This window comes from Corvus brachyrhynchos, unplaced genomic scaffold (assembly GCF_000691975.1).
Source record: "Corvus brachyrhynchos isolate BGI_N302 unplaced genomic scaffold, ASM69197v1 scaffold150, whole genome shotgun sequence".
NCBI classification, from domain to species: domain Eukaryota; kingdom Metazoa; phylum Chordata; class Aves; order Passeriformes; family Corvidae; genus Corvus; species Corvus brachyrhynchos.
The window spans coordinates 3,431,184-3,442,637 of NW_008236162.1; the positions used below are offsets into that span (position 1 = coordinate 3,431,184).

The following is an 11,454-nucleotide window of genomic DNA, read 5'->3' on the forward strand; positions in this document are numbered from 1 at the left end:
TCTTGTATTTCATGTCCTGACGCAAGAAAGACGGGGAGCCACTGGCTTCCCGGCTGCTGTCCCGGACCTGAGTGCCAGAGCCCAGTTAGGTGGCTTGGCACAAGCCAAGGGCCCTAACTGGTTGCCCAGTCCTGTACCCTGACATTACCTTGATGGGGATGACAAGACGATTCTCCCGGAAGGACTGGAAGAGGAAGGTGCGGGGCTGAGTGGCCTTCTTGACAGGCACCAGGTTCCCTGAGAGTTCAACGTGCAAAGGCATCCCCTCTACCACCTGGCAGGGAGCATAAAACATGCTCAGACCCTGTGCAGAGCTGCTTCTCCCGCTCCTGGACAGGGCAGCTAACCCTGACTCTCCTAGCCAGGCCGGGGCCAGGCCCTTCCACTGGCATCAGTCTCCCCTCACTTTGTCAGCCCTCTCCCTGCTGCCCTCCACACATGCTGCTGGGGACAAACCTCAATGTCCCTGCTGCGGGCCACCTCTGTGAAGTTCTCATGCTGCTCTAAAGTCTTGTCAACCTTGTCATCAGTCATGCAGTAGCAGCGCAGCCGGCCTTCTCGTGCATCATTCATCTTGGCAAACACCACGAATTTGGCCATGTAGGGCACGGCTGTCAGCTCCTTGTACAGCATCGTGGCAAAGTGCACAGCCTCAGCTGTGCGTGGGCAGTCGGCCAGCCAGAACCTGCAGGACATCTGGGTCGGGGTGCTGCTGGGCAGTGGCACCAGGGAGCTGCCCCCACCCCCCTCAACAGCCAACTGGACCTCAGAGGAAGCCCCAGGAGCTCTGGACACAGGTGTAGCCCCATCTGTGATGGGGACCCACCCAAGTATAAATAATGGCCTCCTTCCTTCTGCACACCCAGCTGTCATGAGTGTTTCCTGGTGTGTGCTCAGGCAGCACAGGGGTCTCAAGGCTAGAAGAAACCACCCTGCATGTAGGAATAGGGCAGCACAGCACCAGGGATAAGGGGCTTCTCCTGGCAAAGGCTGTACCAAGGCCCAAGGAGCACCAGATGTCCTCAGATGGGCACACGTTTGCCCAGGACTCACCTGGCAGACACATTGGTGGTAAAGTTAGCACACTCATTTTCATAGACCAGCTTTGTGGTGCCTGTTATGTCTTCCCACTGGGCTTGGGCTGTCCCTCCTGCAGCGGAAAGCAAGGGTCAGCATACTGTCTTTCCATAAGCCTGGGGTCTGCATCCCCTAGGCATTTGCTTTCTCCACAGCTGTGCCCTTTCCTGAGCTCCCTGGAGCTGCATCCCCCTGAGGCAGCCCAGCCCATCCCCATGGAGAGCACGCTCACAGCCTCACCGATCACACTGCAGAGCAGACGTAGGCTGGTGGTGTCACCCTCACCACTGTCTCGGGGATTGTCCTTCCAGGATGGTGGCAGTGGGATACGGAGGCCAATAGGGCGGTGGAACTTCCTCCGTCGTGGCTCCACTGTGACAATGGGGCTGAAGGTCGCTTGGTTCCCCAGCAGCTTAGTCACCAACTCATCAGGCACAGGCTGTGCCTGTGGGTAACACAGGGATGGGCATTAGGGATGGTTTTTCCTCAGGCTGGGGCACAGCCTGGGCTTGCTGCCCACCCCTGATTGCAGAAGCATGTCTGGGCCCCAGGCTGGGCTCTCTGGGGCTCACCTGCAGGGCCAGCCTCACTCTCTTGGTGACAGCAGTGTCTGGAAAGGTGGCCTGTACCATGGGCACCAGTGTGCTTTTCAAACAGCCTCCCTCAGGGCCAATCATGTCACAGTCCTGGCAAATCCGGGACATGACCACAAAGTAGAGAGGGAAGTCGGTGGTGATGATGCGGCAGACCCTCTTCTTATCCAGCTCCTCCTGGCTCTCCAGCTCTGCAAGGGCAGCACTGCCATCAGTGCTCATACACCAAGCATCTGGCTGTCCCTCAACACCCCTCCATGCTGCACTGACCACACCACTCAGCCCCATTCCACCACCCAGGCCACCACAGCCCTGCGTGCAGGGAGCTGTGAGGTGTGGAGCCCCTGCCTTCCTGGCACGCTCACCCTCGTCCATGCCATTGAGCAGCTGGTCCATGTAACTCTCCTCATAGCGGTTGCGGTGCTCCTTCCAGACAGAGCCGTTCTCGCTGCGCAGCACTACCAGCTCACGGTCTCCACGTCCATACGAGGCAAAGTGTGGAATCTCCACAATGACAGGGCTGCAGATAGCAAAGGAAGGCCACTGGCACCCACAAACTGCACAAGGACACGCAGGCAGCAAGGTGGCCCTGGGCAGAGTGCCTGCCCATGCTGTGCAGCTGCTGGGGGAAGAAGGACTGCTGACCTCCCTCTCTCTGGGAAAGAGGGCTCTGCAGCTAGTGGAACAGGGCTGGCCAGGGCTTTTCTGCCACTGTTCTATTACTCTTGAATGACCCACCCCAGAAACATGCTGCACCCAACAAGAGGTGGGATTTCTCCTCTGCCAATCTCCTGAAGCAGAGATAGGCAGAGGTCTGGCCCTGGATGGTAAAGCCCTCCAGATGAGCCCAGATCTGTCCCCAGTCCTGAGGGATGTCCCTGGTGTGGGCAGCCCAATCTGCTCTTTTCCCAGCTGTGCTCACCTGAGGAACTGGGCACCAGCAGGCCCCAGAGCAATGATCCGACTGCCCAGACCCTCCTCCTCAGCCAGTGGTGGGGGTGCAGGTAGCTTTTGGGGCTTCACCAGGCGGCAGGTAATGCGGGTCGGTGCAGCACAGGCACGGGGCGGGATGACCACACGCAGACCATGGTGCCGGCTGCCCCGCATGGAGCCACCACGGGCATCCACCATGAAGCTCACCAGGAACCTGGAGTGGACAGAGGCATGGGCACATGGGCACCTTGCAGCCAGCTTGTGAACAGAGTGTGCATGTGCTGCACAGGCTGGGCACTCACCCTGTGTGCACGGGGCTGGCCACTGGGCTGATGTTATCTGAGGTCTCAGTGGCAGGGCTGCTGGGGATCAGGGAGTCCTCGTCGAACTCCTTGGAGGGCTGTGTAAGGCAGGGAAGAGACCCCGTGGGCAAAGGGTCCTATCTGGGGGTGTTGAGCCTGCCCACCCTTACACAATCCTCGCTGGACAGTCCTGCACCACCAGGTCAATGCCCATTACCCATCCCACACTTGAGCTCTGTGAGGATGGGGGAGCTGCCCCGGCAGGGAATGCCTAGGGGAGGCCATGGCAGGCTGTATCTCATGCTCACCTCCTGTGGGGACACCGAGGGTGCATGCAGCAGACTGACTTGCTCAGCTTCTGTCTCCACAGGTCCTACCTGCTCAGTCTCCTCAGCTCTGGTCACCACAGTTTCAGGTGGGATGCAGGGGACCTGCAGGACAGCTGGAGACTCCACCCTGGCAGGAGAGGGGAGTCACAGCCACAGAACTGGCAGGGTCCCTCAGCCCCTGCCCATCCCCACAGAGTCCTGGGGCCGCTGGACAAAGGCAAACTAAGCAGCAGTCCCATGTCCTGGTGCAGGAACAGCACTGACCAGCTTTACCTGCCATGGCAGCCAGTGAGGGCTCAGTGATCTATTCCTTGCCCGGAGCCTTATGTGCCCCACAAGAAGCCCAGCCCAGCACAAGGCTGTTCTGTGCCCTGTACCTGCTCCCTCCCCACCATACAGTGTCTCTTACGTTTGCTCCAGTGTCGTTGTGGTCATGAACTCCAGTATCTCCCTTTTGCCTTCCTGGTCTCTGAGATCAGGTGTCTTGGGCTTTGGTGCAATCAGCTCTTCCTCTGAAACCAAGAGCTGGCTCAGCAAGCAGAGGCAGATGGACAAGGGAACACAGATAACCAGCCTTTGCTCCCACCCCTCCTCAGGGCTGGAGCCAGGGCGCATCCCCGCTCCCACTGCTTGACACAGACACTTGGCCCCTGGGTCTCAGCCAGACACAGGGGGGGCTTTGCTGTCTGCCAGAATGGGTCTGCTGGCAGGGCAAGGCCCATGCCGCAGGCCAGCGGGACAGGAGCTGTGGGAGCCATCAGGAACTTCGGCTGCTCACTAACCTCTTTCTCACAGCACCAATCAGCACAGAGACTGCAGGGGACACCTTACACTTTGATGTCTGGGACAGGGACATAGGCACGACTGGGGGTGCAGGAGGCTGCCCTAACACTACACCCCACTGGAGGCACAGAGCTCTGCTAATGCTGACCACTGGTCCCATTAATACCTGCTAACTAGCTCATCAGGGTTTGGCTCTGGCCAGTGCCCTGTGGGAGGGTGTCCAGCACCTCCTGATCCAGAGAGAGTACCCCAGAGATGGGGAGGGGACCACAGAAGCACAGAGACCTTGAGCTCTCAGGTTAATCCCTGCTCTGGCCAGGATGGAATGGGGCAGTTGTGGAGGGGCACCAGTAGTTGTCACAGTACCAGGTTCCTCCACCTGCCATGGACAGGGCCTGGGTCTGACAAGGGAGTCAGGGTCCTCCTGAGTGGGAGGATGCCCATTCATGCAGTCACACCACAGCAAGCAGCACGGACATGGATTGGCAGGGCAGGATGGCAGGGCTGGTGCTGGAGAGCACCAGCCCAGCAGCAAGGCTCAGCAGATGGATATGGCGTGCGGATGCTTAGTGGCCATGGGGTGAAATGGGCCATTGAGCTGGGGCAGGGGGACATATTTCATACCCATTACTGTGACATGAGCAGTGCCTGCAAAGTAAGAAGAGGCAAAAGTGAGGTCTTGGTGGGAGGGCGCAGGAGCAAACCAGCTGCAGCTGGGCTGGGAGATGGTGCCCTCCAGCAGAGCAAGGCACAGTGGGGGCTCTGCATGCCCAAGGGCTCTCTGCACAGTCCCTGGGGCACAGGATCACAGAGATGTCCAGACTTTGTGTCCCTGCACAGTGCAGGGAAGCACACAAGCCAGGAGGTGCCACCTCAGGAGTCTGGTAGGCTTCCTTCGTCCCCTCTGCAAGACCACAGCAGGGCCCACACAGCTCCCCCACCCTGGGGGTGTCTGTTCCAGCAGGAACACCAGTGCCATCCCCATGACTGCTGCCTGCCACACTGACCCAGCTGGCAGATCTCTGGGATGGTGTGACCTGACTCCCGCCCCTCACCTTCATCCTCTGATACGTCCAGAATCTCATCTACAGTCTCTGGGAAGCTCATGCGGTGCTTGTCACCAACTGACTGTGGGAGCAGAGCAGAGTCAGAGGAGGCCAGCACTTTGCTGCACAGCTATCTGCAGCCCCCTCCTTACACCTGGGCTAGGCACCCAGCTGCAGACCTTTCCCAGGCTGCCCTCAGTCCCAGCCCTCCTCCACAGCATCCTGGTCCTAGTACCAGGGGCTCACCGGGATGTCGGTTTCCTCTGTGACAATCTTGAGCACGTCTGTGACAGAAATGTAGCCGAGCCGCTTTGCAATGGCCAGGGGAGTGGTTCCATTCTGTGCACGGAGGAAAGACTGGGGCAGCAGCAGCCACAGGGCAGCCCAGGCAGCTGCCTGAGCTTGCCACAGGGTGGGGAGGTGCGGGCAAGCATTGTACTCACTGTGCTGATCTCGTTGGGAGACGCACCATGCTTCAGCAGCAGTGTCACCACATCTGTGTGGCCCTGCTGTGCCGCTTGATGCAGGGGGGTGTAGCCCAGCTGCAGGGGAGGACAGAGGATGCTGCAATCAGTTCTGCAAGTCTGCTGCTCCAGAAATGCCCCCAGGTCTCACACACCGTGCTTCATGCCTGGAGCATGAGGACAGCTCCCCTTCCCCATCAACCTGCATGCTGTTGCCCATGGCAGAAGCGTCCTTGGAGCACAGGACACCTCTGTACCTTAGTCTTGGCATTGACATCAGCTTGGTGCTGCAGCAAAAACTTCACCAGCTTGATGTTCCCATAATGGCTGGCCACATGCAGCGGGGTATAGCCCATCTGAAAGACAAGATCAGGTCTCAGTCTGTCCTTAGTGCTTACTGCCCTTCTGGCTTGGATATACTCATCCCACAGGCATGCCCCCATGCATGAAGGACGAGGCACACATGTGGGGGCTTCCCAAAAGCCCAAGACCAGAGCAGAGGGCTTCAAACCATGTGTACCTGTGGGTACAGAGGTGAGCTATAGGAGCAGGCAAGAATCACTCCTCCAGAGAGGTGGGGGGAAGTGGAGGAAGATTCCCCAAGACACAGGCAAAATGGTAAGGATGCCTGCTAGAGGGGAGTTTCTTGTACAAAGAAAAAGAAAAGAAATGCTCCTCCCTGAGCAGACCTAGAGGTAGTTCCCCCATGTGTTTCACCACAGCCATGGTCAATGCAGTACTTTACCCTGGTCATTGCATCCACCGTGACTCCATGTTTCACTAGAACATCAGCAACCAGCACATGCCCCTCTTGGGCCACAAGATGGAGAGGAGTCAGGCCACTCTGCAAAGAGAGGAGGTCTCGGCACAATGGCACTGCCATCACCACGGCTCCATCAGCAGAGACTCTGTCAGGTCTCCAGCTTGGCAAACTGACTGACACAGTGTCCTGCTGCCCAAACACAGGGAGGCACAGGGGCCTGGACCTCCATCCAGACTGCTGTTCTCTGCTGGCTTGTTTGCCTCCAGCCTGGCAGGATGCACTGGGACAACTTACCTTGTTGCCTAGGTTGCCATTGGCTTGTTTGGAGAAAAGCAGTGCCACCATGTCTGCATGCCCCTCCTGGGAAGCCAGGTGCAGGGGAGTGACTCCCTGCATAGACTCAGCATTTGCAGAAGCCCCATACTGCAGCAGGCTGCTGGCCACCTCCATCTGGTTTTGCTTGGCAGCGATGTGCAGGGGGGTGTACCCGTTCTGCAGGGGAGAGAGGCTCATTGCAGTGCTCAGCCCCGCCAAGCAGACCAGAAGGGACAGGAGATGCCACCCTGCCTCTGCAGGCCAGCTCTGCCCTTCCTAGTTGCCTCCAGAGCTCAGGGATGCCCCCCACACCATCTCTCTGACAGCAACCAGCCCTGACATTGAGGCCACGTCCCACTCTTCCAGCCAAGTCAGCACGGGGGTTTCAAAGACCACCTGCTTCAGGTTTGACTGGTATGGGCTGTTCTGGAGTTTTCCACACATGAATTTCTGCAGCAGTATGCAGCCTCTGGGAGCTGCAAAAAGCTGGGGCAGACACAACTCCTGGAACGTGCCTGGCTGAGGTGTGGAGCTAAACTCCCAGTACACAGCATTAGTATTCAGGCAGAGACTGCAGGGCCTTGAGTCCTGCCTCTGCTGCCACGCTGCAGGAGCAGAGCAGCTGGCAGACACCCGCTGCCCAGGCTGACGTGCAGGCTGTTGGTGACGCAGACCAACAGGGTGCTGGCACTGGTACCGGCTGCTCCCGGTGCCTGCCCAGCATGTCTGCCAGCAGCCTGCACAGTGGAGAGGAGAGTGCCAGATGGGGAGGGCTGGCACCACCAGCCATTTGGCTGTTTTCAGGATGCAGCTTTTGCAAACAACATGGAGAGCAAGACGCCTGCTGGTCTGCTCTGTGGGGAGATGCTCCCCATGCTCAGGCAGAGCCGGGCGACTCTCACAAGCTTATGGGTTTTCTGATTCACTGCTTCATAGCTGAATGCAAACATTTGCGTGTGGTTTCCCAAACTGCCAGACCGCAGCGCTGCTCTGCAGGACTTGCCATGGAAACACGTTCCCCACGCAGCAACCACCACGCTGCTAACAGGGACCATCCCTGACACAGCCTATCTGCTGGAACAGTACCACTGCCTGGCACCCTGCCTGCTCCGCGTGGTGTGAGGACAGGCAGGGATGAGCAGCAGACACGGAGAAAGGTTGGTGGTGATCAGACCGTTGTACATTCTCTGAGTGCCAGGGTTGAGGGGAAGCAGTGCTGGCCCCAGACTGGCAGGCACTGGACACACAACATCTCCCCACATCCCCAGGGAAACCCAGCCCAAACTTACCCAGGCCGAGTTGTGTGGGGAGCTCCCCTTGGGAAGCAGCAGCTTGACAATCTCCAGGTTGTTGTGGTGCACAGCCACATGCAGTGGAGTCAGGCCATTCTGCAGAGGGGGAGAGAGTACAAACGGGTGAGACAGAGCCTCTCCCCATACCAGACCACTCCTCCCACAGAAGCAGCACTCACCTTCCCTGCTGCATTGGGGTGAGCGTCATGTGCCAACAGCAACTCTGCCACATCCACCTTCCCATACTTGGCTGCAACGTGGAGAGGGGTAAATCCTTTCTGAGGAGAAAGGCAGCCCATCACAGGGTGGTAGAGATGAAGATAGTGTTGGCGCCTGCTGCAACACAGGAGGAGGCTGCCCCTCCTGTGACAGGGACACTGTGCCACCAGCCTGCTCAGCCTTGGCCCAGCTGGGTGACGCCTTTTGCAGCAGTGGATACAGCAGCCTACCTTGGTCATGCAGGTCTGTGAGGCTCCCTTCTCCAGCAGGGCCAGGGCTGTGTCCATGTGCCCCTCTCTGGCAGTGATGTGCAGGGGCGTGTGCCCTGCTGTGGTGGCCAGGTTGGGGTTGGCGTTGTTCTCCAAAAGGAGTTTGACCATGCCAGTGTGGCCGATGCGTGCAGCACAGTGCAGAGGAGTCTGGTCATCCTGTGAAGGTGGCAAAGAAGCTGTTTGGGCAGACCTGGACCAGTCCCTTCTTGCCATGCCAAAAGGGTCCCAGCCCTGCTACCACTGTTGCACAGCCCCTCGTAGGCTGCGCTCTGGGCGCGTGAGAGCGAAGAAACCAGCACCAGCTGTTCCCAGAGCTGATTATCACACAAGTTCTCTGTACCTACCTTGGCCTTAGCATTGGCTTTGGCTTTGTTCTGCAGCAGGTACTTTGCCACATCTGTGTGCCCAGCTCTGGCTGCCATGTGTAGGGGCGTCTCCACTTTCTGCACCAAAGACAAGATAAAGTGGTAAGGCCAAAGGAGGGAAAACACCTTCCTGCAGTCATTCCTCTGCTCCAAACAGAGGAGAGCAGTGCCTGAAACCCCTACTGGTTCTGTGTGCCAGCACAAAGCAGAGGGCACCAGGGACTGCTCGGGTGAACAGAGGGTGCAGGACCTGGGCAATTCTCACATCCCGCTGAACCCCAATTAGCTGAGCTCCCAAAGCCCCAACCAGGGTGGAACTCACCACGTTGGACACATTAGGAGAGGCTCCACGCTGCAGCAAAGTCTTGACGATGGGCAGATGCCCCATGAAGGCAGCCACATGCAGGGGCGTCAGGCCAGACTGTGAAGAGAAACGGATGGGACCAAGATGGGACTTACGGCCTTGCCAGTATCTCTTACTGTCCCCTCCTCCTTCTCCCCAGGGCAGGTCTCACCAGAGGCAAAATCTGAGTCCCCAGGCTGCTCCAGGAGCCTGGCAAGTGAGTGTGGGGGAAACACAGGGAGCTGCTGTCTCCCCTGCATCTCCCTGCCCTTTGGGGAGACGCTGCCTGAGTTCTGAGTGCAAAGGGCCAAGACCAAGAAAGGTCCCTGGGGTATGGCAGATGCAACAGGGACATCACATCCTGCCATGTTGTCCACTCTGTATGTGCAGAAGCAAGAGAGCTGAGGATGGGCTCAGCCCACCTACCTCTGTGACAGCATCAATGGAGGCACCTGTCTTCAACAGCAGCTCCATCACACGGATGTGGTTTTTCTTGCAGGCAATATGGAGGGGCGTGAAGCCATTCTGCAGACAGACAGATGGACAGTGATTTGCAGGAACAATCCCTCTCCCCTGGTCCAGCCCACCCACCCTTCCTCACCAAGGCTCGGGAGTTGGGCTTGGCCCCCTTCTCCACCAGCAGCTTGGCCACCCGGTGGTGTCCACAGTGTGCAGCCACATGCAGTGGCGTTAGGTGGTCCAGGGTGATGTCATCGATCTCAGCGCTGTACTGCAGGAGCAGGCGTACGCAGTCCAGGTGGTCACCCTGTGCTGCCATGTGGATCGGCGACAAGCCGTTCTGCAACCATGGAGCAGGGCCTCAGGGCTGGGCCAGGAGGGTGTCCAGGCATCCCACCCAGCCCCTGCCACCCACCCCCAGACACTACTCTAGGGCAGAAGAGACAGCTTGTTCCCCAGGGTGCTACCAGAGAGGAGCCCCAAAGTCCCTCACTGAGACTTACAGGGGAGCAATGTCGAGGGAACGGAAGGGCCTGAAGAGCTGCTGCCATGGGGCAGACTGTACCCAGGCAACCCCCAAGACTGGTCCCTTTGAAAGATGAAGTCCTCAAGCAAAGGACTCCAGCTAGAGCCAAGTAGGGCAGGAAGCTTCTTACCCCTCAAAAAAAGCCCCAAGCCAGCCACGGGTGCCATCCAGCACAACTGTGCACAGCTTGTCACCCCACTGTGCTGCCCTGGAACCTGGCACCAATCACAGCCCCACCAAGTCACTTGGGTACCTTGGTTTTGGCTTGAATGGGAGCCCCATGGTCCAGAAGGATCTCTGCAATTCTCACGTGTCCATTGCGCGCTGCACAATGGAGAGGGGTCAGCTCATCCTGGGGGGAGAGAAGGGTTCAAGGGCTCAGTATGGCATGGAAGGGCAGGGTTCCCTCAGGTAGAGGACTAACTTTGGACTTATTTGCAAAATGAGGCAAAACAAGGCAAAACTGAGCCTGGCCTCAGCTCCCAGGGCACACTTTCGTAGCCATGCTCTCCTCTCACCTCGACACGTGCCAGCAAAACACCTGGTCCATCCCCTTAGTGCACCAGAGACCTTCCCTCACATTTCCAGCAAGACGTTTACAGGGTAAGCACTGGGCAGAAGGAGCTCAGGGAGGGAGATGGCCCATGTAAAGATGGGCTGTGTTCAGAAGTGCTCTCACCTTGGTCCTTGTCTCTATCTGGGCTCCGCGGTCCAGCAGCAGCCGTACCATGATGATGTTGCCCCGGCGGGAAGCTATGTGCAGGGGAGTGATCCCATTCTGCCAGGAGGAACGACAGTCTGTCAGAAGGAGCAGCCCCTCCTCTTTCAAGGAGGCAAGGGACAAGCAAAGGAGAGAGGACAGGGAGAGCTACATCTCTGCCCAGGGACAATGCAGGGGAGCAGCTTGTTTAACAGGGCTATGAGAAAGGGCTGTGCAGCTAAAGGCTGCAGACAGAAGCTACACAAAGCTTGCAGGAAAGCACCAGCTCATGGATTGGGCTGCACCCATAGGTGGGTCTGGAAGAGGCATCCTAACTGCAGGTTCTATGAGCTCTGCCCTGCAGCAACAGCAACAGCTTTCCCTCAGCCTGGACACAAGGTCCCTGAGAGCTTTCAGGGATGCACGGCTGCTTCTGACAGAAGGGAGACATAGCAGAAAAGGCCCATGCTGGTTATTATTTGCAACTCCCTGTGCATCTGTGCTACTTTCTGCATGGTCCCACCTCACCAGCATACCCTGGCAGCTGCTGCTGCACCCTACATGGATAGAAGGCAGAGCATCCTCCTCTGCTGCTGGAGCAGCACAAGCTCCAGTAGCTTCCCACTCTGCACTCACCTGGGGTGTGAAGTTGACACTGGCTCCACCGGTCAGC

At 58.3% G+C, this 11,454-nt stretch overlaps 1 protein-coding gene across 10 annotated transcripts in view; it reads right to left on the reverse strand.

Moving 5' to 3' along the window:
• Positions 1 to 11,454, reverse strand: part of ANK1 (ankyrin 1) — a 57,181-nt gene that overhangs the window by 11,324 nt on the left and 34,403 nt on the right. For 4 of the 10 annotated variants that reach the window (XM_017732204.1, XM_017732193.1, XM_017732184.1 and 1 more), the window contains exons 1-27: positions 11,418 to 11,448; positions 10,761 to 10,859; positions 10,335 to 10,433; positions 9,698 to 9,895; positions 9,523 to 9,621; positions 9,076 to 9,174; positions 8,733 to 8,831; positions 8,347 to 8,544; positions 8,077 to 8,175; positions 7,895 to 7,993; positions 6,585 to 6,782; positions 6,273 to 6,371; positions 5,785 to 5,883; positions 5,507 to 5,605; positions 5,310 to 5,402; positions 5,073 to 5,145; positions 4,642 to 4,665; positions 3,644 to 3,746; positions 3,214 to 3,361; positions 2,906 to 3,003; positions 2,593 to 2,817; positions 2,036 to 2,190; positions 1,650 to 1,861; positions 1,318 to 1,522; positions 1,054 to 1,150; positions 457 to 685; positions 149 to 274 (exon numbers count right to left, since the gene is read on the reverse strand). In XM_017732204.1, coding sequence (XP_017587693.1) covers positions 149 to 274; positions 457 to 685; positions 1,054 to 1,150; positions 1,318 to 1,522; positions 1,650 to 1,861; positions 2,036 to 2,190; positions 2,593 to 2,817; positions 2,906 to 3,003; positions 3,214 to 3,361; positions 3,644 to 3,746; positions 4,642 to 4,665; positions 5,073 to 5,145; positions 5,310 to 5,402; positions 5,507 to 5,605; positions 5,785 to 5,883; positions 6,273 to 6,371; positions 6,585 to 6,782; positions 7,895 to 7,993; positions 8,077 to 8,175; positions 8,347 to 8,544; positions 8,733 to 8,831; positions 9,076 to 9,174; positions 9,523 to 9,621; positions 9,698 to 9,895; positions 10,335 to 10,433; positions 10,761 to 10,811 — 3,324 coding nt within the window. In that variant the 5' untranslated portion in view covers positions 10,812 to 10,859; positions 11,418 to 11,448. Of the gene's footprint in view, positions 1 to 148; positions 275 to 456; positions 686 to 1,053; positions 1,151 to 1,317; positions 1,523 to 1,649; positions 1,862 to 2,035; positions 2,191 to 2,592; positions 2,818 to 2,905; positions 3,004 to 3,213; positions 3,362 to 3,643; positions 3,747 to 4,641; positions 4,666 to 5,072; positions 5,146 to 5,309; positions 5,403 to 5,506; positions 5,606 to 5,784; positions 5,884 to 6,272; positions 6,372 to 6,584; positions 6,783 to 7,894; positions 7,994 to 8,076; positions 8,176 to 8,346; positions 8,545 to 8,732; positions 8,832 to 9,075; positions 9,175 to 9,522; positions 9,622 to 9,697; positions 9,896 to 10,334; positions 10,434 to 10,760; positions 10,860 to 11,417 lie in introns of all 10 variants that reach the window. The other 6 variants (XM_017732178.1, XM_017732189.1, XM_017732199.1 and 3 more) reach the window with 4 other exon arrangements.